The sequence below is a fragment of the Gymnoscopelus microlampas genome, assembly GCF_963454915.1.
Source record: "Gymnoscopelus microlampas genome assembly, chromosome: 3".
In the NCBI taxonomy this organism is placed as follows: domain Eukaryota; kingdom Metazoa; phylum Chordata; class Actinopteri; order Myctophiformes; family Myctophidae; genus Gymnoscopelus; species Gymnoscopelus microlampas.
The window spans coordinates 22,161,973-22,185,750 of NC_139940.1; the positions used below are offsets into that span (position 1 = coordinate 22,161,973).

At 41.0% G+C, this 23,778-nt stretch overlaps 1 protein-coding gene across 2 annotated transcripts in view; it reads left to right on the plus strand.

Moving 5' to 3' along the window:
- Nucleotides 1-18,193, plus strand: part of dgkb (diacylglycerol kinase, beta) — a gene marked incomplete at both ends in the record, with an annotated part of 72,780 nt that extends 54,587 nt beyond the window's left edge. For both annotated transcript variants that reach the window (XM_084052860.1, XM_084052861.1), the window contains 5 exons: nucleotides 2,767-2,857; nucleotides 5,314-5,506; nucleotides 13,918-14,038; nucleotides 14,547-14,607; nucleotides 18,086-18,193. In XM_084052860.1, coding sequence (XP_083908986.1) covers nucleotides 2,767-2,857; nucleotides 5,314-5,506; nucleotides 13,918-14,038; nucleotides 14,547-14,607; nucleotides 18,086-18,193 — 574 coding nt within the window. The remainder of the gene's footprint in view (nucleotides 1-2,766; nucleotides 2,858-5,313; nucleotides 5,507-13,917; nucleotides 14,039-14,546; nucleotides 14,608-18,085) is intronic.
- Between the last annotated feature and the right edge of the window lie 5,585 nt (nucleotides 18,194-23,778).

The window sequence follows — 23,778 nt, forward strand, 5'->3', positions numbered from 1 at the left end:
AAAACAGCGACCTCTGCTTTTCTGATATTCTGTGGAGTCTGGCAGGAGTATAATGTTAGACTAGAGCGCAGGGAAACACCGGTTTCATGTCTGCCTATAGCGCATCACTTCCGGTTGGTGCGACCATGTTTTCATTCCCACTAACAATATTTCTACACGGAACACTAACACCACTTCTCCCAGAGAACATGGATGGTTTTGGTTATAAGCCCACTTGTTTCTATGATGAAAGAGTAATTTAAAATGTGAATATCTTTCCGTGGTTTTGTCCGCTCCGAGGACGCTATTGTTAAATTAGTTTCGGCTAGTTTCGAGGGGGGGAGGGTGGATCATGGTGGATGGACACGTGAATCCCGCCCACTACATTTGATTGGGTAAAGCGCGGCCCACTTCCTGATCTGAAGGCACGCCCACTTGTATCCAATGCGCACTGGTTAGGACGAACCGCTCCGACAGATTCCACCGCAGGTCGGAATCTGTTCTTGAGAGATTAACAATCCAGTGATTGATTGGGCTTGACGTTGCAGGACAAGTAAATATGAAGAGAGATTTCCCACAGAGTGTGATTCAATTCAATTCAATTCAATGCAATTCTTTGTAAATGTCTTTGGTTAATAGTAGAGCATTCAGTAACAGGTGTATATTCATTCTAAAAAACGATTTCCCCCATATCTCTTCTTCTTCTTCTTCTTCTTCTTCTTCTTCTTCTTCTTCTTCTTCTTCTTCTTCTTCTTCTTCTTCTTCTTCTTCTTCTTCTTCTTCTTCTTCTTCTTCTTCTTCTTCTTCTTCTTCTTCTTCTTCTTCTGAATCAAATTTGTCGTTTTTGGGGATTCCATAAAGTGGACTGTGAATAGAGAGTGAATTCAGCCCAGTTGTGGCTTCCCTCCATTCAGAGACATTTCTATTATTTGTTTCCACTGTAGGGAATAAGACGATGTTTGGACAAAAATGTTATTCCTCCAAATGTTTGCAATTATATTTTTCTATTAATATAATATATATATATGATATAATAGCTTTAACATCATTACACTCTTGCAGTTTTTACAATTGAACTTACAGTACACTATACATGCTTTGAATACAGTGCCTTCATATTAGTCATTAAAGAATAATATAAAGTACATAATAGGGACAGATGGCAACTCACCCTAGTAAGGTCATTGGTCATCAGCCTTAGCTATGGGAACATTTGCTGTAGGAAGCCAGGGGGGCAGCACACAAGTCCTCCAGTTAATTGAAAGGGCAGGTAGATTACCCTCTTATGCCCCTCACCAGGCTATAATAGCAGGCACGAGTACCCATGGACTACCCCATACATTCTGCTTCTTAATCGGCTTTGGGCTTGCCTTTATTCTTTGATATGTGATTAATGAACCATATTATACATTCTTTGGAGATTAATGACTACTTGGTTAGCCTGATTATAGACTGAGAAACATGGAGGAACACATTTCTTGTATGTTTCAAACAATCCATTCTGTTGACAAACTAGCATGAATCAAACTACACCTTTTCAGAGAGTTATTTCTTTTTTATTAACTCCAGCAGGCAACAGGCAGAGATATTGCATTCAGCCCTGTGTGTGTCTGTGTCTGTGCATTGATAATCTCGCAAACTACCAGGCTGATCGGCGTCGTATGTTGTGTCCATGTTGCAATAAGGCCACGGATCTGAATTACAGAATATTTTTATGACATCAGACATGTATACAATAGCCTGGAAGGATGGGTTTGACGTTGGGCTTGACAGTGAACACACTGTGGGAAATCTCTCTTCATATTTACTTGTCCTGCAATGTCAAGCCCAATCATCCTTCCAGGTGTCCCACCAGACTATGGACCGGAACTAGCCAATTGGGCGCCTGTCCACTTATGGGATCTATACCACGGCACAAGTCAAGGTTACATTAACACCAAAATATTCATCAACGTGACACCATACTCACAAAACCCCAAGGCACAAGAGTCAACGTTTGAGCTGCCTTAAGTCAGCGTTTGCCAGCATTCGCCAATGCATGCACCAAAACTAATATAGCCGAATACAGCGGTCTGCCACCCTTCAGATGTACTGTTGTTGTGTACATACATACATCCTACATGCCATTACTGTTCAGTTTCATGTACAATTGACTGTCAACTTGTGTAGCCATAATGTCAGTGATACTGCAGCGCTTACTTACTCATGCAGGGACTCACAAAGCGACTGTGGGGCAGAACACCCCAGACACATTGCAAATCACAACCTTTGATTGACTGGTGATACGAACATAATTAACCCAAGAAATTAGCAAGCCTATTGCAATGTATGCTACAGCATTGTAATGTCATGTTTGTCCTGGTGATGACAACTTGCCACATAACATTTCAATGTGATCACTGTCTAGTGTCCAAAGATTTGTCTTCATATACAGTAGCCTGTCTACTCTGGTTGCGCCGTAATTATGTTTATTACTGTATACTGTGTCCTTTCCCCCTATTGCCCTGTGCCTTTTCATACATGCGCACACCCCCAAAACATTGGTATCACATGCAACAGTTTACAGATCCAACAGATTAATGGTTGGATTTCCACTCTACTGAGGGGAGGGCACCTTTTTGGTTTTGTTTGTTTTTGAGTTGAGAGTACTGTACCTCCTGTATAAGGGAGAAACATATAGAGAAATAGTGAAATGCTATAGCTGTGCAAGCTTTGAATTCTTGTGGGGAGAAAAAGTGATTTGTTTTGTCCTGGTCCATTTTCAGTTCCTGTTGTCTTATTTTTCAGAACAAAGAATAAACTGTGGTACTTCGAGTTTGGCACTTCAGAGACCTTCTCGGCCACATGTAAGAAGCTCCATGACTTTCTGGAGGTTGAGGTAAACCAAACAACATACTTTCGATTTATTTTGAGATATTTTACAAGCACTAAGAAAACATAGAAAGCATTTACATAACTTTTCATTATTTCTTTATTGTTATTATTGCTGCTATAGTGTTGAGGATCCAAAACTAAAGACTTACTCTTGTGTACTCATATGTAAGATGTAACAAACATTTTGAATCTTGACATCTTGAATCTTGAACTTTCAAAAGTTCCATGTGTTTTCTTAAAGCTTACAATCTGTAAGTGTTATGTCTGTTGTCTCCATCTCCCAATGGAGAGGTCATTTCAATGATGTCCAAACTGCAATGCGTCAAATGACTTTATTGTCATTGTCAATATAGACAATAACAAGTAGGGGGACCATCTCCCATCCCTGCAGATGTACTAGTTACAATATAGTGTATTAACATACTCTACGCCACAGATTGGTTAAAATAACATTTCATTCATTAAAATGAGTCAGGGATTTCATTTAATATAATATGGATATAATATATCCTTATAAATATTCTTACACACCAGGGGGCGACGAGAATAAACAAGAAAATGCGTCGGCCAATGTTACACATCAAACTATTAATTTGGTGATGCCTCATTCATACATGGGTGGATGATTTTATTTGCTGTGAAAAATCAACCTCATTTTGAAAAATAATTGCTTCACGTTTTTCGCTGTGTTATAGTCGCGTTCTGTGTGGATGTACTCATGACATAAACAGCAGTTTAAATGAATGCAAATTAATCACGCGAAATAAACGCTCCCGGTGTGTACGAACCTTGATTCTGATTATTTTGATTAAACCATAATTAAGTGGCATTAACACTTTTATAGGAGATCACTTTCTAAATACTCAGGCATTTAAAACCCCACGTTGGAATCGCTATAATGTAGAGTCCACCCTGAGAAACAAATCCCAGCCACCCCCCTGCGATCAACAAATAGCCTCCATTTGTACCAACTCCACTCCGTGAAAGTGCTGACATTTGAATGGGTGGTGATCTCCCAACCCCAACCCCCCACACAGGTAATTATCCCTACACGACCCTGCTGTGTGTGATATTGAGTGATAATGAAGACATGCCTATCCGATCCATCTCCCCCTCCTCAGAGCTATCCACACAGTGCAGAGGTCTTTATTAATTAGTGGTGGATGAGTACTTACTAGAGGGGAGCAGGTATGGTGATGAATACAGATCTACACCACTGTAGAGTTCACAGCACAACTCGCGATAGCTCCAAACAGACCCTGCTAGGACCGGTGTGAGGAGAACACGGGCCTCTTTACTTTACTTATTTATTTATTTTATGGAACAGTGCACGTTAATTAACATTCCATACATGTACAAGCATTTAATCAATTGAACATGATCTCATGTAAACCTGTGGGATTCAGCTAGAAGCTATAATCTCCATCCGTAGTCCAACAACATGACAAGAGCTGAAAATACAGCATCCAATATACAACTGCTTACAAATAAAACATTTAAATACCATACCCATTGTGAAGGAGGCCGATGCACACCTCAAAGGTTGACGACAGGTGCGTAAGTAAAAAATGCACAATTTAGGATGAGATCTTGGATGGTTAAATCAAAGAATAGGACCCGCACACTGTCAGAAACTTGCAAAAAAATGTTGCTCTTTATTCAACGTTTCGGTCGTTAGACCTTCATCAGGACAACCTTCATTGTCTGTCCTCATGAAGGTCTAACGACCGAAACGTCGAATAAAGAGCTAAATGTTTTGCACGTTTCTGACAGTGTGCGGGTCCTATTCTTTGATTTAACCATCAGAGATCTCCTCCTAAAATACCATACCTGATTTTTAACTAACAACCTAAACACCTACTATAACGTCTAATATCTAACCAATAGAATATCTAAAGCCTATTTTGACATATCTAAGATTTTAAATGTATCGATGGTCACATGTTTGAGACATTTTAAACCATTGTTAACTAAATATGGTCACTTTGGTTCTCTTTTATGTGGTTTATTCTTTTTGATAGCATCTAATACGTTATTAGTCATATTGTCAGGTTGATACTAAATGTGATTAAACCTCAGATAAGCTATTTAACATTCCTTAACCTATACATCATCTACACGTATGTCCAATAGGACTACTGGTAACCTACTGTTGTGTTATATTTCCCTGGGCTCTCGCTAGCAAAAGACCTTCATACTAGGAGAAGAAGAAGGGAAACCCTGTATGCTATAAATGTCTTGTCAGTTTCTTTCATAAACGTTTCTAGCATCTGACTTAAAATAAGAAGATAAATGTTTTGAAATTGTAATGCCCTTCCAAGCATATTACAACTGTTGCCTTTCATTGAAAAAGAAAGAAAAAAATTATCTCTGGGTTTGACTGAAAACTGCATGATCGGCCATGTTTTTCCCCCTTTCTTTTCTTTCTTCATCTTCCTCCACTTGTCATCCTCTCTGAAGTGTGATGGTGTCACTCTGGACCTCAGTAGCATCTCCTTGGAAGGCATCGCCATTCTCAACATTCCCAGCATGCATGGCGGCTCCAACCTTTGGGGTGAGAGCAAGAAGAGGAGGGGTCATCGAAAAGCTGCTAAAAAGGGCCAGGACCGGAGGACGCTGTTGGACCCCAAAGAACTGGCCTTCGCTGTGCAAGGTACTTTTTTATTTATCTTCACTGTTGTGTAAACCTTGTAGCCTACTGTATATCCAAAACTGTTACTTTTCAGAAAATGTGCTCCAATGGATCCAATGTAGTTCTTATTTAGTGATTACCCACAGAAACTCTTAACCACTTTCACTTTCAATTATTAGTTTTTTAGCACATTTTTAAATAGCAAAAACAGCAGATCCACAACAGCAGCAGGTGAACCTACATACTGTATGGGAGTACAGGAATTACCAGGGCTCACCATGCTACATTAAAAGATTATTAATTTTTGGGCGCCGATAGCCGAGTGGTTAAGGCGGTTAAGGCTCTGATGCCTGACAGCGAGTCCTGGGTTCGATTCCCAAACCCGACGGACCTTTACTACATGTCACTCCCCGATTCTCTCTCTCTGTTTCATGTCTCTCTTCACTGGACTCGACTATCAATGAATCCCCCAATAATATATAAAAGAAAATGTCATGACCCGTCACCCTACTCACCACCACCTCAGGAATGAAAAAAGGTGATGACAATATGCCCAACGTGTCATACCAAAGCAAAGCTACTGCTGAACAAAAGGCAGTCAACTGCATGAACAACAGACACCAGATGGAAGACGTAAGCCAAAAAAAAGTGAGCATAGGCCAAAAGATGCTTTTTATAATCTGGCACTGATTATAGAGTGGATATGATATGATATGATATGATATTATATGAACTTGCACAAAGGGAGCATTCCCCGAATGACACAATCATTCATGGAACAAAAAAGAATAAAGTTAATGTTTTATCACGTAAAAATGCTGCTCTTTAATCACTTTATCCCTGGCATCCCTATTTTGGGCAATGTTTTCCAAAAAATCTCCTCAATTCTTTTCAAAAAATGACTAAAATAGCAGATCTATAAGCATTGCAACAGGTTGTGAGCTTGTAGATCGGCTATTTTAGCTATTTGAAAACTCTTGTTTGCAAGTGAGATCTGTTCACATACTATTCTATACTGTATACACACATGGCATACACAAGCATACATTTATAAGTCTACATTGTAGATACAAAAAAGACAATAATTGAAAATCATAGGTCATTAGTTGCTAAAATGTGTGCATTTATTTGCAGTAGTATCAAGTTATCACATATACAATTATACAGTAAAAGATATAAAGTAGATAAGCAAATTAGACAGATCAAAGACAAACTTTCAGCCAAAGTTTTCCCCAACTCATGAATATTTTACCAAACGACAAGAAGAATCATGGCCAGAGCATTTTGTTTAGGACAGAGGGGTACAGAGATGTCACTGTTTGATACTGTCACTTCAGTGGTAATAGTAAGTGTAGGCAGCCATGGGCAGGTGTAGTTAATAGGAGCAGACTGAGGGAGGGTACTCTGTATGATTGGAGCTGCCACCTCACTGGGCAGTAGGCACTCCCCACAATCCATTTATGTCAAAAAGCAAACCCGTCAATGGGGATATGTGAATGAAGGAGCCAGTATGAATCATCTGCTGTGATCACTAGTGGAATGACGCTATGTACACACAATAGACCAGGGCTCCTCAGTGTTTTTCAGAACAAGGACCCCTTTGCTGAGAGAGAGATTAAGAAGGAACCCCCACTACACACAGTATATTGTATGAAATTGTGTTGCAGATTTTTTCATATATTTCATAGATAGCTCCTTTGACTTGTTTGACAGCACTGCCATCAGTGTTGTGTAAAATAATGTATGTAATAATTGGCTCTGTACTTGGTCTGCTCCCAAGCCGATACCTTTTTGCCGTCTTGGGAGTGGATGAAGTGGTCCTTCCAAGTCGGCCATCCCACCCATGACCCAAAATTGCATTATTTGCAAGATTTGCTACATACTGTATAATTGTACATGTATAAGAGAGTAAAAAGGGTTACTGCTCCTCGATATTGAAACAACAATAATAGTAATAACATAAAATAGCAACAAAATAACAATAGGAATAGTGGTAGAAATAGTACAAATACTATACAATAACAATCGAACAATGTAATGTGTTTTGAGACACAGAGAGTGTGTTTCTTAGGTGCTGGTTCATGGAATCAGTGTAAACAAATGGTTATTTTGGTTTATGAATACAAAGAAAGATCTAAATTCCATAAAACAAGTAATTTTTTATTTTCTTTTTCTTTTTCCTTTATTTATTCAGGGAAACCCATTGAGAGCAAGGTCTCTTTTTCAAGGACGCCCTGATAACAAACATTTGAATCACATTACAATGTCACAACTTTGACAATAAAGCAAAAAAGAAAAGCAGAAGCATAAAACCACATTAAAATAATCGCAAAAGGCGGTGAATCAGACAATACAGTGAGGACATGGATAACAACACAGAGTTTTAAAATCAGATGCAAATAAACAGTGTTACATGAAACAGGTACAGTCACTGTAGTGTGTTATCCATGGTGTGTCCATGTAGTGTGTCCTCAAGAAGCACCCTGAATGTCTCTATTGAGACCAATCGCACCAGTTTCAGAGAGTCCTGAAGTTTGTTCCATTTGTGCGGAGCATAATACATGAATGCAGTTTTTCCATGTTCACTGCTCTTACGTGGACTGGTATATCTAATGTGTGTTTGTGAACGTGTTGAGTGACCAGTAACCTTTGGTTCCAAGAGCGAGGTTAGGTATAAAGGAAGTTTACCACACAAGGCCTTATAAATAAATAACATACAATGTTGCTCTATGAACTGCGAGAGATGGCCAACCCACTTTATCATATAAAATACAGTGATGGGTGAGATAATCATCACCAGTTATAAAACGCAAAGCACTGTGGTAGACTGCATCCAGTGGCTTCAGTAATCTGTGAAACAATATTTTTAATTATTCAATGTATTTATTAATGTGCAGTGGAAACATTTTTGTTATGTTTTTGTTACCAAGACATTATTGATTGGGGTTTTAGTGGTTAGGGGTTCAAATGCTATGCTCAAGGGTGGAGTGGATTCTCCCACTGTTCTTTAATTTCAGTCAATACAAGTCAAGCACTGATGAATGTCCCCATTTGGATCATGCAAGTTCCTTCTCATATTGTCGTTGTCAGGCGGAAACCGTGTTCAACCGTGTGTGTGCTCAAAACCGTTACTTTTCAGGAAATGGAAAAAAGAACCTGTGTTCCAATGGAGCCAATGTAGTTATTTGTCACAAGCTCTGGTTAATACTTTTCATTGGTTGAATATTCATAAAATCCACAGACAGACTATCTTACGTTCCATCTTGCATCCTTATTTTGGGCATTCATTCATTTAAAAAAAAATGCGGAAAGAGTAAATGTGGGGGTGGGGGAGTGGCCATACTGCACCCGAAACAATTCAAAACGGATCAAAGCATTGCCAATGTTCAATAGGTTCATCTTTATGTGGGTGACAGCACACTTGTGAGTCTGTTGCCTTGAGTTTCTCCATAGGTGTGCTACTATCAGAGACAGGCCTTGGCACAGAGGTGGGTGACAGGTGGGATATAGTTGATCAATTCAAAGCCTCGTCACAACGGACACTCAGTTCATTATTTTCTGTAGAAAAATCTATCAGTGCAAAACAGTCTCTCCATTCCGAACGTACAGTAGAAACATGTTTACTGTTGATGGGAGTGTGTGTGTGTGAGAGAGAAGTGGAGCCAGCGTTTAGGCGTGGCGTCTATGTATGTAAAAGCATGGAGTGTGAGTGCTAAGCAGTGTTGTGCAAATTACCCTCCCCACAGATTGCATGAACAATGCAATCTGTTTAGCCAGCTCCTTTTAGAACTGAATCCACTGTGTTGGAACAATAGTTGGAAGTCACCAATTAGCCAAGCTGCATAACTGCACACATTACTATAGGCTATGTATGAAAATAACAAAAATCAACTGTCTCTCTTATCTGTTTAACTCTTTTTTGGATTTCGAACCCGTGACCTCCGTGGTGGTGGGCAGGGACTTTTTTCCACTGCACCACCTGAGCGCCTGAGGGTCTGTGCTAAAGAATAACAGATCTATAAGTTACAGATGTGTTGCGTCGGAATGTTTTGCTAGCTTGTAGATCAGTGGCGGATACAGAATGTGCCTATGGCCTGAAAGAAATCTGTGTGGGCCTGAAGTTTTGCATACGTTAGAATTGTATCTCTTTATACTTGCATTGTCCTGCAGTACAAAATAATTAGCCATTTACCTTACAGCTGTTCATTCATAAATGATAATAAATCAGCCCCTGTGTGTCATCCAAACGTTAGTATCCTGCGTGGTTGAGAATCACTGACTTTCACTCACAGGTCACACACAGGACTATTGATATCACCCTTTGATCTGCCTCTGTTGTAGATCTGTTATTTTTGTCTCCACCAGGCCGAAGGCGTTTTTCGCCCCTGTCCATCCGTCCATCCGTCTCTGTCTGTGAACAGCTAATCCCCTGCTGCTAGAGCTCTTCACGGGTCCCAAATGACGGACCCGAACCCTAATGGACCCAAGGTCCGAATAGAACCGGAACCGACCCTGGTCCGAGTGATTATGGTAAAACACAAAACCAGACCCGTACGGGTCTCGGGTCCTGTCGGGTATTTTCGGAATTAGGGGATCCGTGAAGAGCACTACCTGCTGCAATGTTGGACCGATCAGAGTGACACTGTGCAAGCACACTCCCTGGAGGCCTGAGCAGAACCTCTGCCTCTCACATTGGCGTGTTATAGCGCCACCAGGAGGCAGAGTTTTGCAGAGTCCGATTGCTGTGAAACTTTGCGCGCACATTCCCACTAGGCCAAGGAAGAAATGCCACCCGACATTTCGGTCAAACGCAAATTGTGATTGTTACTTGGATTAATAACTGTTATATTTATTACTGTTTTGGCAATTGTAATAAGTTACACTACTTTTTACTAAGTAATATTACAAGCAATATATTACTTAATAACGCCTTACTGACCAACACTGGTGCTGAACACGTCCTTGCTGAAGATGTGCTGAAGGTGAGATAAGTTGTCAGTTCAGACAACCAGAGAGTTGGAGGGTCCATTGTAAACACCAGAGTGCATTAGAGCAGGCAGGGGGGCAATGAGCTTCACCACCGCTGCAGGCCCCCCCAGCACAGATCAGATCAAAGTGGTGGGAGTGTGTGTATGTGTATGGGGGTGGGGGGGTTGACCTTTCGGGAGCTGTTAAATCGTCCCACTGGTGACGCCAGGAGACAAGCCCCTCAGGTGGAAGGGAATGGCTGCAGGTTGAATTATTTAGAATGGAATGGGACGAGGAAGAAGAGGGAGAGAGAGAAGCAGAGGTGCGTTTGTGCGTGTGTGAATGCGTGTGTGTGTGTCAGTGTGTTGGGGTGGGGGGCAGATGAGGGTATATCCTAGGGACTGATGCCTCATGATGCTTTCAGTGGAAGATTACCCCCCCCCCCTCGACACACGCACGCACACACACACATCTACTCTTACCATCTATTGTCACCCCCCTCTTTCTCTCTCTCTGGTCACTCGCTCAGCATCTGTGATTCTTGATTGTCTCTCAATCCCTCCATCTCTTTCTGTCTCTGTCACCTCTCTCTCTCTCTCTCTCTCTCTCTCTCTCTCTCTCTCTTTATCTCTCTCTCTCTCTCCCTCTCTCTCTTTCTGTACCTCCTCCTCTTTGTCTTTACTCTTTTGTTTCTGTCTGCAAGTCTTTCACCTTGCACTTTCACCCTGTCACTCCACATTGTGTCAGTGTGGTGTCCAGGCTGGCCAGGTATGTGACATGATACTCCTCTACCATTATGTGGACAATATTGGATATTTGAAATTATAATATGATCATTCACAATACAGTTGCTTTTTCTGTGATTCTACTTTAATGCCTTTGCATGGTAGTGTCGCCATTTTGGTGTCCCCAGTTTTGTTAGATTATATTTTGATATAAGTAAAACAGGACGGGTTCTGGGTTTGTTTACATGGCAACCTTTTTCATTCTGGGTTTGCTTGTCTCACCTTTTGATACTTGAAGTGACAGATAGCTAACCATGTAGTTTTGAGAATATAAAAGGATTGTTTTCACATAGTCAACATCTTTAAAAGCAGTCCAAAAAATTATCAAAATTCAGATAGCAATAACATTGCACCTTTGCCAAATACGCATTTGCTATACAGAGAAGCTGAATAGTTCTATTATCTCTGCTTGACCTTGTTCTATCAAGCAGTATAGATATATAGCCTTTACCACAATAAGCACACTTGGGTATATAGAAAGTATGTGGCCTCAGTCAACTAGGAATCCCCACCCGTTTACCTATGGCCGTGGTGACACTGTCCGTCACACATGTCAGCTTGGGTCTGTGTGAGCCGCTTACACTGACGTGAGAAGGCATGCTGGGAAAGCAGCTTCCAAGCCAAGTGTCAGGGGGTCAACATATTGTGTACACACTCATGCATTTCGTTGCTGTGGCGCAGAAAGCTTGTATGTCCAAAACTAAGATTATTAACATGCTGTACTGTCTGGTGCCTGAATTCCCCCCGCATATCTTATCCTATGTAGTCATTATTTAGTCAAAAGCTCTTGTTAATACTTTTCATTGATTAAATATTTATAAAACCCCACTGACAGTTCACTTTCAACCTGCAACGCATTGTGAGCTTGAAATCGGCTATTTTCGCTTCTTTTGCGTTACACTGTCATACGACAAAGTATAGAATAGGGCATTCATTTATGATAAAAAAAATATACACTGACAGAAATATGGAGATACAAGGTTTCCGCCCAACAGCGACGATACGCAGACACACCACGCACACACATACGCGCACACACGCACACACACACACACACACACACACACACACACACACACACACACCCTCTCTCTCTCTCTCTCTGTCTTTTGCGCTCAGACCCAGGAAAGCAGTCCATTGACAGGTCAACTCAGAGACAGACACATGTACATCTCCATGGTGACAGCTGGACACACAGGTCAACAGCAACAACAGCACTTTAGGAAAACAATGCCGCCACCTCTGTTGTCCATTCCTCTCAGGGGTGGAAAGCACTTGAGTAAAGTACATTTACTCAAGTGCTTTACTCAAGTACAATTTCAAGGCACTTTTACTTTACTTGATCATTTCCATATTTTGATCATTTTAAACTTCTACTCCATACATCTCAGAGGCAAATATTGTACTTCTTAACTCCTCTACAATTATTTGACAAGTTACTTTAAGTAGATTTAGATTTTTATTATTATTATTATTATTATTATTATTAGAAGACTTAACCAATTAAGCCATATTTCGCTATAAAATTGCTGATCTACAAGCTCACATACTTGTGCATCGGCTATTTTCAGTGGCCTATTTTTTACTTTGGCACTGTAAATATATTTTGATACCAATACTTTTGCACATTTACTCAAGTCTAGTTTTGAATACAGGACTTTTACTTTTTTATATTGTGATATTGCTACTTTTATTTAAGCAAAACTGCAAATCTTCCACCACTGATCTCTCTGGAAACACTGACCAACGGGCTGAGATGTACGTACATCACGACGGCGGATTAACACCGTCAGTGACAGCTAGCTAACTCTGCCACACTCACCAAGTCCCTAAAAATGGGTCTTAGTTTCAATTAGAGTCTGTGTGCTCCCAGCAGCGAGGCAGCAGCTCCTTAATTTGCGGAGGGGCGAGTAGACGGAGAACGGGAGGTAGAACAGGCTGGCTGAAACAGATGGGCCCAGCGAGACACTGAGCTTCCAGCAGGGGCAAAATCAATGCTCATATCTTCAAAAACAGAAGAGAAATTAATAATTATAGTTACACAAGATTACTTTGCATTGCCAGCGCAATCTAATTAATAGGTGTTTTGTTTGTACCTTCTTGTTGTTGCCTATTTTTCCCCTTTCAACAGTTATTCAGGGTTTCAAGAGCGGAAGGCAAACTGTGAACTAAGGCTCTCATCCTCCTCTTCATATTTCCGCTTCTTCCTCCCTTTCCAGTTATTTCTTGTACTTCCCGCCTTCTTCCACACCTTCCTGACTTCTTTTACTTTTCTTGCTTTTACATTTTAAATGGCCTGTTTTGAGATTAGTTATGAACAAGGGTTCTATATCAGTATTGCTGCTACAGCATGATATGGCTGCTATTGATGAAACATGATTTAGTAATGATTATTAATTAGTTAGTCATTTTGGCTGCAGTTCTAGAGCATCCTCTAATTTATTTATTTTCCCCCCACAAACTTACTCCTTAACTTCGCAGACAAAGAATACAGTTCTTTCTCACCACCATACTCACCAAATCAGAATGAAGAGCCCTCTATGGTGCATAACAACCTTATTATATTACAGCTCACATTCAATACAAGCAACGTACTTTTGTAAATGTATGTGGAAGCCTTTGAAGCTAAATCATTCTCTGGTATAATAGTTTAAAATGTTTATTCTTCTGTGGATGTAGATCTATCAGACCAGCTGCTGGAAGTTGTGGGTCTAGAAGGAGCCATGGAGATGGGACAGATCTACACAGGCCTGAAAAGTGCTGGACGCCGCCTGGCACAGTGCTCCTCCGTAACCATCAGGTCAGCATGAAGCCTGATTTATACTTGAATGTACGATGATTTCCCCCACCAGCAATTGCAGATCTACAAGCTCACAATGTGTTGTGAGCTTGTAGAGCTGCTATTTTCAGTGGGGACACCATCATACGGTTGTATGAGTCACAAGGTTCTCAGTAACATGCACTGCCAACAGAGCATATAAGTATAACATCAACAAAACTTTGCATATAGGCCTACTGTATGGCCAGCTCTATGCCAGAGTAACTACATAGGGTGGAATTAGTGATGGTTTGATTCATTTTGATCAAGACAGTTCTGCTGAACCACCCTCCTGTATTTGCCATTTGTTTTCCTCCTCTTGCTATTTTCCATCTTTTTCCATTTCCTCCCTTTTTATACTTCCACTTCCAACTGCCCAGCCCCAACCAATAATAGTAGCAGCAGCTATAGTTTCATTTATGTATTAGAATGTTCTGATATACAAATCAAATGTTTACTATGCTTATTGCTTATTGTTTGTTGTTGACAGAACCAGCAAGTCCCTTCCTATGCAGATTGATGGAGAACCCTGGATGCAGGGTCCCTGTACTGTAAGTTTACAGGAAGTTATTTTAGTTTAGTTTAAAGCTTAAACCAAGTTTGGCTGGATAAGTAGCAATAATAATTGTAATATTATTGTTAGGATCACATACAATTGACAATCACAAAAAAATAATCTTACAGATGTCTGGGATTCAGCTTGTATCCATATTTTATACTGTAGGATGTCCACACTTCTGGTCAAATGTTATTTACACCAGGCCGAAAGGCGGGGAGGTGGAGATGATGTTTGTCAAACTTTGCATGCACACTCTGTCTCCCAATAGGCCAATGAAGAACTTCCTTTTTAAATTTGGCCTTGTGGTGGTGCTATACAAGGCCACCTTACGTTTTGGTGTATAACTCTTGAACCGTATGTCATTCAATAAAAATATATATTCTTCTGGATTACTTGTATCATGATGATGCAACTTCCCATATAGGCCATGCCCATTTCTGCCTAACTAGATCTTCCGCCGTTTCACATTTTCTTCAAAACACAATTTTTGCTGCTACAGATTTTGTCCGAACCTCACAAATCGGCACACATTATAATATCTGGAGTCACGTGATAAACATGCATCATTCAGATTTTCCATATTCCATTCTGATTGGCTATGATTGCCTTCCAAAGTTTTTACAAAAATCATGAACGCAGCAACTGGTCTACCCAAATTTAGGCCCACAGTGAGGGACAACAACACAGAGCCAAAATGAATTTAATTTACACCAATAGGGGGCACCACAAATGCAATAAATATCACTGTTTATTGCAAAAACATGTTTTTTCCCCACCAAATTAGGCACAGATTATGCCGAGAGTCGTGTGACCGTCAAACAGGGGTTTGATATTCCATACTGTTTGGCTGTAATTGGCTTAAAAAATCTGTGGGCGGGGCATATTTCTTATAGAAACTGCCTTTATCATGAACGCAACTTCCATGTTGAGGGGCCTCTATGAAGTCCTCCTCCAAAAGTGCTTCCCTGTCTATAGGCACCACAAATGTGTAAAGTTGCACTGAATGCTGTAGAAATGCTATCCCCCCCAACTATCTTGCTCACTGATGGCTGTTACCTAGCCTGGCTCCAGCCCGTGAATCGCTAGCCACGCCCATTCAAAAAATATGTTCAGGCGATTCTGGTCTGGTGACGCTCTCATAGGAGGTCTCAGCCTCGGTTGAAAATCTGTACGACGAATCGGGATCGGGATAATCCAGTATGAACCAATCGCCAAAGAGTCTTTGAAAAAAAAAACTTTGGCCACGCCCCCATCTCAGCAATCGGCTGCATTGAGGGCTTTCAGACTGAATAATGGAGTGAAACGAAATGAAAATTCAGGCTGAGTGTCAGGCTAGCTGTTACCCGCAACTTACACAGACCTGGTTAGGCAACCCAGTGTGACGGAGATATGCACTCTGAGGAGCGCTGCTTTGTAGTCTTTTCTGTTCTAGTCTATTTGAGGACATTTTCCTTTCATTAGAAAGTACAGCAGACAAAGAAAGGCAGGGTAATGACATTTTATATTGTCAACGCCTGTGATACACACAGACCTCCAGACAGATTCAAACCATGGAAGTTGTGATTATGTTGTATCCTACAAGCACTAGTTAAGCTAATTGGGAGCACCACAGATACTATTTTCTTGTTTCTTGTTTCAAAATCAAAGCACATTGTTTTCCAAGTGACATTTCTTGTACCACCATGCAGTAATTAGATAACAAACACTTAGGGATGCAAAGCTTGCTTTCAATTTGCGTTTCTTCCTAGTATAAAACAGCTGCCTTGATAAGTGCACAAGTGTTTGCTCTGTTTCAATTTTGTTCACTTTTCAAAATGAAACAGCGCCGTTTGCACTGATTAAAGTTGTGTTTGGCTTTAATTACAATGCCAATACTCTTACCCCACTGCAGATGAAGTGCAGCACAGATTTACATAATGCATCATGCAGCGATTGTGAAAGAATCTAGTGCATGACAAAATAAGTAGTCTGGAAGTGCACTTGTTCTTTTGGCAGAACGCCACAATGCAAAGTTAGGATCTGACAATACATAATTGTGCTGAGATTATTTCCATGGCGAGTTATTGATGTGTTGCTGCTGAATTTGAATCAGTCAACCTGTTAAATGCATCACAGTTAAAATGGGATGTCATCCAACTAATTATTAATAACAACAACTATGCAAATGCAGTTCAGTTCCATTGCATGCATGCATATTTGACACCATCAGTCTCATTTGTACTTTGAAGTAACACAGTCAAATCTTGAGTTTTAACCACTTAAACGCTATAAACTTCTTTGCCCCCCTCCTTTTTTCCCTCTACACCAAAAATCTTCACTGAAAATAGCCAATATACAAGCTCTGCTATTTTTGACCACTTTTGTTCACCTATTATGACATGTTAAGTGTCATGCATAAGTGTCACATGTTCATGTGACACTTTTGATTTTACTGTGTTTCGCATGTACCACTGTCTGTTTGGCCATGTCTGAATAGTTATCATGCAATTATATTTATTGCCAGAAGGTATGATTCCACATTAATTACTTGGACATTACTTACTTGGAAACATAAAACCTTCGTTGTGGAGTAAGACACGCACATTTTGTTCCGTTCAAGAACCCACCTAATATACATTACCGTATATTAAGTGGGTTCTTGAACGGAACAAAATTAGCGATTTTTACATAAAAAGGCTTCCTGTCCATTTTGAAAACAAAGCTAATTTAGTCCTCAGAATTGATTCCAGGTATTATTTCAGATCTGCTGTTAATTATCCAACCTTGTTTAAGCCCTGGCTCCAAAATGTTTATTATTATTTTGTATTATTTTTATTTGTATTAGTATTAGTATCAGTATTAGTATTAGTGTTATTATGCAAGACATGATAAACATAAGACCAATAATGACGTCAAGTCTACCGAAGATGATATGATAAAATTTAATTTAATATGGATAATAGCATTTTCTGTTTATATTATATTTATGGTTTATATTATTTCTATTCTACAGGCATACATTGATGGTTCATGGATGGTTTGTGTCAAATATGCATGCAATGGAACTGATCTATAATTATAATCTTAAAAAGAACTTATAGTTCTTAAGAAAAAGGAAGAAGAAAATACATTATGTGCCGTCTTACCCCTTATGCCTAAACTTAAGTATTTTGAAAAACATTTTTAAAATAGTGAAAATAGCCGATCTACATCGACACATTGTGAGCTTGTAGATCGACTATTTGAACTATTTTAAAATGTTTTTCAAAATAGTAATAAATGCCTACAAAGTTAAAAGGATAAAATGGTAAGGTGCAAGATAGGGCCCTTACTGTATATACAATATACCCAGAACATTTTGTGTACTGTATGTTGAATTGAATTTTTTGCTATAATGTATTCCATATCACAGCTCACAAGAGCAGCATACAATACAAAGCATAGCATAGCGCTACACCAAGATAACTCCTCATCCTTTTTTTCATTTATAGATTGAGATTGTTCACAAAAACCAGGCTCCTATGTTGATGGGCCCGCCACAAGGAGGCAGCTTCTTCTCCTCCGTCATCAGACGGACACGCAGTGAGAGCAAAGACTGATGGGATATTTTAGACCACCACACCTCAGTAAACGTAAGCGTGTCGATTAAGGGTGGCTTTGATGTCACCTATGCTAGTTGGATAGTCCTGCCGGGTACAGTGGTAGAGTGTGTGCACACATTGCCGTGAAGAGGTACTGTAGCTACTATATGCCTCAAGTTGTCTAGAATTGACCATATTCACACAGCAGACATTTTTGTCTGACTTCAAATTCGGGGGTGGGAAACCCCACCCCAATGAGGTAGGGCTACAGTATATACGCCTGAGTATGACTTCAGAGCAAAATGGCTCCCATCTGGGCAGCACAGTGGGGACTGAGGCATTGATTTACATAATGACGTTTCTCTTCACAAATCTGGAAATCTCTCTTAAAAAAACGTTCACAAAACGTCAGGTTTTCTGTTTTTATTAACTTTTTATTGTGACCTGTGCCATGTGGATTAAGTGCATGGGGGGTATTCAGTAATGTCAATCAATGAATGTGCTTTGTGATATGATCATTTATTTATGTATGTATTTATTTATGTTTTGGGGTATTTTATGATCTTTGCATTTGTTCACCCCAATGCATGATGGACAATGCCATAGGCTGCTGTTAATGGGGCATACATATCTAGGGTTTGCAGATGATCTTCCCACCATATTTAGTATTTAAGTGCGGATTAATTGCTACGTATTTTCTTTGACAATTATTCAAGAATGGCTTTTTAAATAGTGAAATGACAGTTGTTGCAAAGAATACATTTCTAGTGTGTTGCACTAGAAACGCATGACAGTCTTTGTATTACATTGCACGAGAGATCCAGGATTTATACAAACTTTCTGTTGCATGGGTGACCGAAATTGGTTGTGAAAATTGATAGTAACTATGAAGGGTTTTGTCTACGACACATAGTATTGCCTTTGTTGAGAGGTTTAATCATATCATGTTAGAGAGATGTCCATTTGTATTTTTATTTTGCTATTAGTGCCCTGTGTTTTTCTAAATAGGTATTCAGGTATTTCTAAAGCTGGGAAAACAGTGAATAGTTCACAGAAAGCATACAATGTGTCACTAAAAGCCCACTGTTCAATGAAATTATTCTTTCAGGTACAGTGAATGTAATGAATGTAGGTTACACTCACATGTAACTGTCAGTGACCTCCTAGGTCATTGATTTGCTCTGATGTCTGCCATTGAGTGCTTACAGTTAATCGCTCAAGCAAACGTACATTAACCAGTTAAAGCTCAAATATACAGTATGAGCTTGAATAGAAGAATCCAGCCTGAAAATCTGTAATTTCAATCAACACTAGTGATTTTAAAAGGGTTTGATTTTCACCTATAGTACCAAGCATGTTATACCTTTTGAAAACGTTTACAATTTGTATGGAATACATTTGTAATTATTAATTAAATCTACAAACCACCATGCACAATTTGAGTATTACACATAAAAATTGCAATATGCCGGATGGTTATTGATATTTTTCTATGTCTTACTAAAATTACAGTATAATAGCCTATAGTACATTTCTTTAAATAAACATTATTTACCTCATGCAATCTCTCACCAAAGATGAACAAATTGAAACACGATTTCCATGTTTTTAGCTATTAGGTACTTATCCAGAATGACACAAGTACACACACACACATGAATAGATAAACGTCTTCAACAGCAATGCGTTCCTGCATGTTTTCCAATAACAAGTTTAGGTCAGACTGTTTCCGTATCTGTTTAAAGTGCCATACGCCTGTGGAGACTGAGGTCTACCGAGCCTCACCTCTTTGCTTTCTAAGTGCAGTGTTTGTACAGTGAAGTTGTATTTTTGTACACAGCGTTATTTTTTTGCTTATTGCTTCAATACTCTGTAAATCATATCAACATGTTTTTTTCTGTCCAAAATATCTTTGCCTGCCTAATGTCCATTAACTGACAAAATGGAAAACAATAAAGTGCTGTTGTTGTCTGATAGAGTGTGCTGCTCGTCTTTATTATAAGGATCCCCAATTGCTGAATGCATTAGCAGTCAACTAGGTTTCCTGCAGTCCACAATAATAATGATACATTTTACAAACATAAAAAATAGGCCAATTCAACTTACAAATTACTTATTCAACTTACAAATGACTTACTAAACGATTCCGTCAGGCCGAAAGTCGTGGCCAGAGACTATGTTTTCGCCCCTGTCCGTCCGTCAGGCACCGTTGGACTGATCGGCGTGAAACTGTGCACCAACACTCCCTGGAGGCCAGAGCAGAACCTCTGCCCCAAATCTTTGAGTTTCATTCAGTTGTAGACCTTTGCAGTGATACATGTCAGGCTGATGTCTTGGTAGTTGTCTGGTTTAGAGAGGTTCCCGGGATGATGTTGGAGAGAGACCAAACTTCATGGCTGGCCTGAAGACGTCTATCATAGCCAGTAGCGTACGGTGGGTTCTAACGTGGACCGGGCCAGATTCTTAACCCCCCCCCCCCCTCGCGCAACGATGGCTGATAAGTGACAGTCTATTGAGAATTACCATCAGCGTTAATGCACGCGAGAGAAACGTGAATAAAACACAATATGCAAGTATAGTTGGGAAGCGGCTTAGTTTGGGTTGAGTTGCTGGCTCGTAGATAGCAGAGAGGTCTGTAGGCGCAACTGCGCCGCTGGAATCCGGGGAGCAGGGGCGCACTTATGGTGCTGCTGGCCGCGGAGACGGTTGCTGGTGGTGGCGGGTCTGGCGTTGTGGTGGGCGCTGCTGGTTGTGGCCCCACTGGCCCCCCACCAGCAGCCGCTGGTAGAACCGGTTTGACGGGGAAACCGTTTTTTAATGTCCACCCATTAACAATTCGGCCTAATGCAAATAAGCCCGATTTAAAAACAAAGGCGAATTTCTGTGGTTGGCAACAACAGAATAGGGTGAGGGGTGCTAATGTTGTTATGTTAATTTTTTTGTTTTTCTTTCCCCTGGGGGAGCAGAGTTGTATAGACCGGGCCATGGCCCCGTTGGCCTCTATGACGATACGCCCTTGATCATAGCACGAGTACAGTTAGGCAGACTACAGATTAAGGCTTTCCATCGGTGGATGGCGTCCCCTGAGGATATCCGCTCGAGACAGCGGTGCATTAACGTTGTCTCCAGTGTGCGTAAAGGGTTTAAGCTACTGGAGGAATCCCTGCATTTTTTCCCAGGGTGTACGGTTGGGACTGGTCACGTTTAGGAAGGTGGCCCCCACGGATGCACGGTAGTGGTTCTGGAGCTCCTGGCTGTGCACCTGGCACTCAAGTGTGTGTTATGATGAATGATGTATGACCTCACACATCGTTCCTGTTAGGCTGGGTAACCTTCAGTCTGACCTGGCTTGTACCCTGATGTTGTCCTTTTTATGGTCAGGTTCCGGTGGAATGGGACGTTTTTTGAACTTGATAATAATGGTCCCCCAAACAACAGTTGTGCAGTAATTAGTTTTCCCTCTGTGACAACTATAGGTAGAAAAAAATAGCAAGGTGCCAAACAAAAAACTTTGAGGTAGTTACAATGCATTACAGAAAGTAAAAAAGAAAAAAAAATCTTATTTGGGTTACCGGTTCGTCACCCTTCCTAAACCAGTCAAGTATAACATAGACCTTGCATTCAATCAAAAGCATATGACCACGGCATCCCCAAGATTAGATATGCAAACAACTCCGTCCTGCCTCTGTGTGTCACAACAGAGCTGACCGAGCCCCACCCTCTTTCACCCAGCACTGACTGACCTATCACCTATGGCCAAGGATCACTTCTTGACTCACCTCCACTATAGACAAGAGGCAAACACTCAGCTTAGTCTGACAATATAAACAACTTATCAACATCTGCAAGCGTTACACCTATTGTTTTATATCTGAAAGAATCTGATTGCCCGCATATCTGTCTACCTATCCTTCTATCTACTTGCCTGCCCGCCTGCCTATAGTACATTATCATCACCCACCTGTCTGTACGTCTTTGCAGCTGTCCATCTGATGCTGCGGTAGATCGGTGGTAGCACTTGTTTTCACTGCTAGTGCCTGGTGTCAGATGGGTGGACACCTGCACTTGACCTGTGTTTCTCAGTCCTCAGGGGTGTTGGTGGGGGTGGGAGAGGTGGAGGTGGAGTATGGCAGGAATGACGTGACACTTCACTTCACTTCACATCCACATCACCTGCCTGGTAATGGAGCCCTGCGTGGCTCCATGATGGCATTGGGATGACCACCGACATGCAGTATGTCCTTCTCTGAAATCAAGCATCATGTGCACGATTCGCTGTGCACCGAGTGCCGTGCTATGAGCTTGCAGATCTGCTATTTTTGAAAAATCGTGTGCAAATCTTTGATTATATATATATTTTTTTAAAGCGACATTTTTTAACTAAAATCTTTGCTTCTGGGGGTCCCTGGAACACAATATTTTACAAATGTTCGCTTAAAGAAATATATATTCAAAGATTAGCACAAATTTTCATAATTTTTCAAAAAATTGCAGATCTACTAGCTCATAGCCCGGCACTCGGTGCCGAGCTATGAGCTTGTATATCTGCTATCTTTTAATAGCCAAAGAAATCTAAAATGACACAGATGCGTTCCCGGTCTTAAAGGGTAAAGTGTTAGTTCCACGGATCGATGCCCGGAAACACAATAAAATTGATTGATCATTAAAATCAACATGCCTGAAAATGGGGCCACTCAGATGGGCCCACCCATCTGACCATAACAGTGGCAGTCGTGTTAAGTGGTCAGATGGGTGGGACGCAAACACTTTTGAGATTTTCAAGTGCGCCCTCAGCCCTGATCCAGAAAAGGATGGGAACCGCTGCCCTAGAAGCCTCTTGTGTTCTTGGCTGTGGGAGGGTTGTTCGGTTCATTACACCTGCTTTGAGGGTATTTCTCAATCAAAAAGCAGCAGCTGCCCTCGGGCACATTATAATACCATTTGGTGTGTTTGGAAGCTGTCCTCGATCACTGTATGTCTGAAAGCTGTCCTCAGTTGCCCAGTGACCTGCGGTTTACTTACAGGTCAGTGGCTTCTGCAGGTCTGAGGCACATTCAACAATGTGTCCCTTACAGAGAAGGGAAGAGCCAGCGCCTTGTTGGCAAGTCCCTCTGGAAGCACTTCAAAACACTGTTGTTACCATGGCCACTAAACTTGACTGGGACTGCTATACTTCTGAGTGAGGTGTGTGTGTGTGTGTGTGTGTGTGTGTGTGTGTGTGTGTGTGTGTGTGTGTGTGTGTGTGTGTGTGTGTGTGTGTGTGTCTGTGCGCGTGCGTGCGTGCGTGCGTGCGCGCGCGTGTGCGTGTGTGTGTGTGTGTGTGTGTGTGTGTGTGTGTGTGTGCGCGCGCGCGTGCGTGTGCATGTGTGTACTGTGAGAAATGTGTCGAAACAAGGAAGTACATTTGTGTGTGTGTGTGTGTGTGTGTGTGTGTGTGTGTGTGTGTGTGTGTGTGTGTGTGTGTGTGCGTGCGTGCGTGCGTGCGTGTGTGCGTGCGCGCGCGTTGGGGGTGCAGATGCTGTAGGTATAGAGGCTGTCTTTGTCGGTCAGACAGTGAGGGACTAAAGTTTGGTGCCATCATCAGTTCACAGAGGAAGACAAAA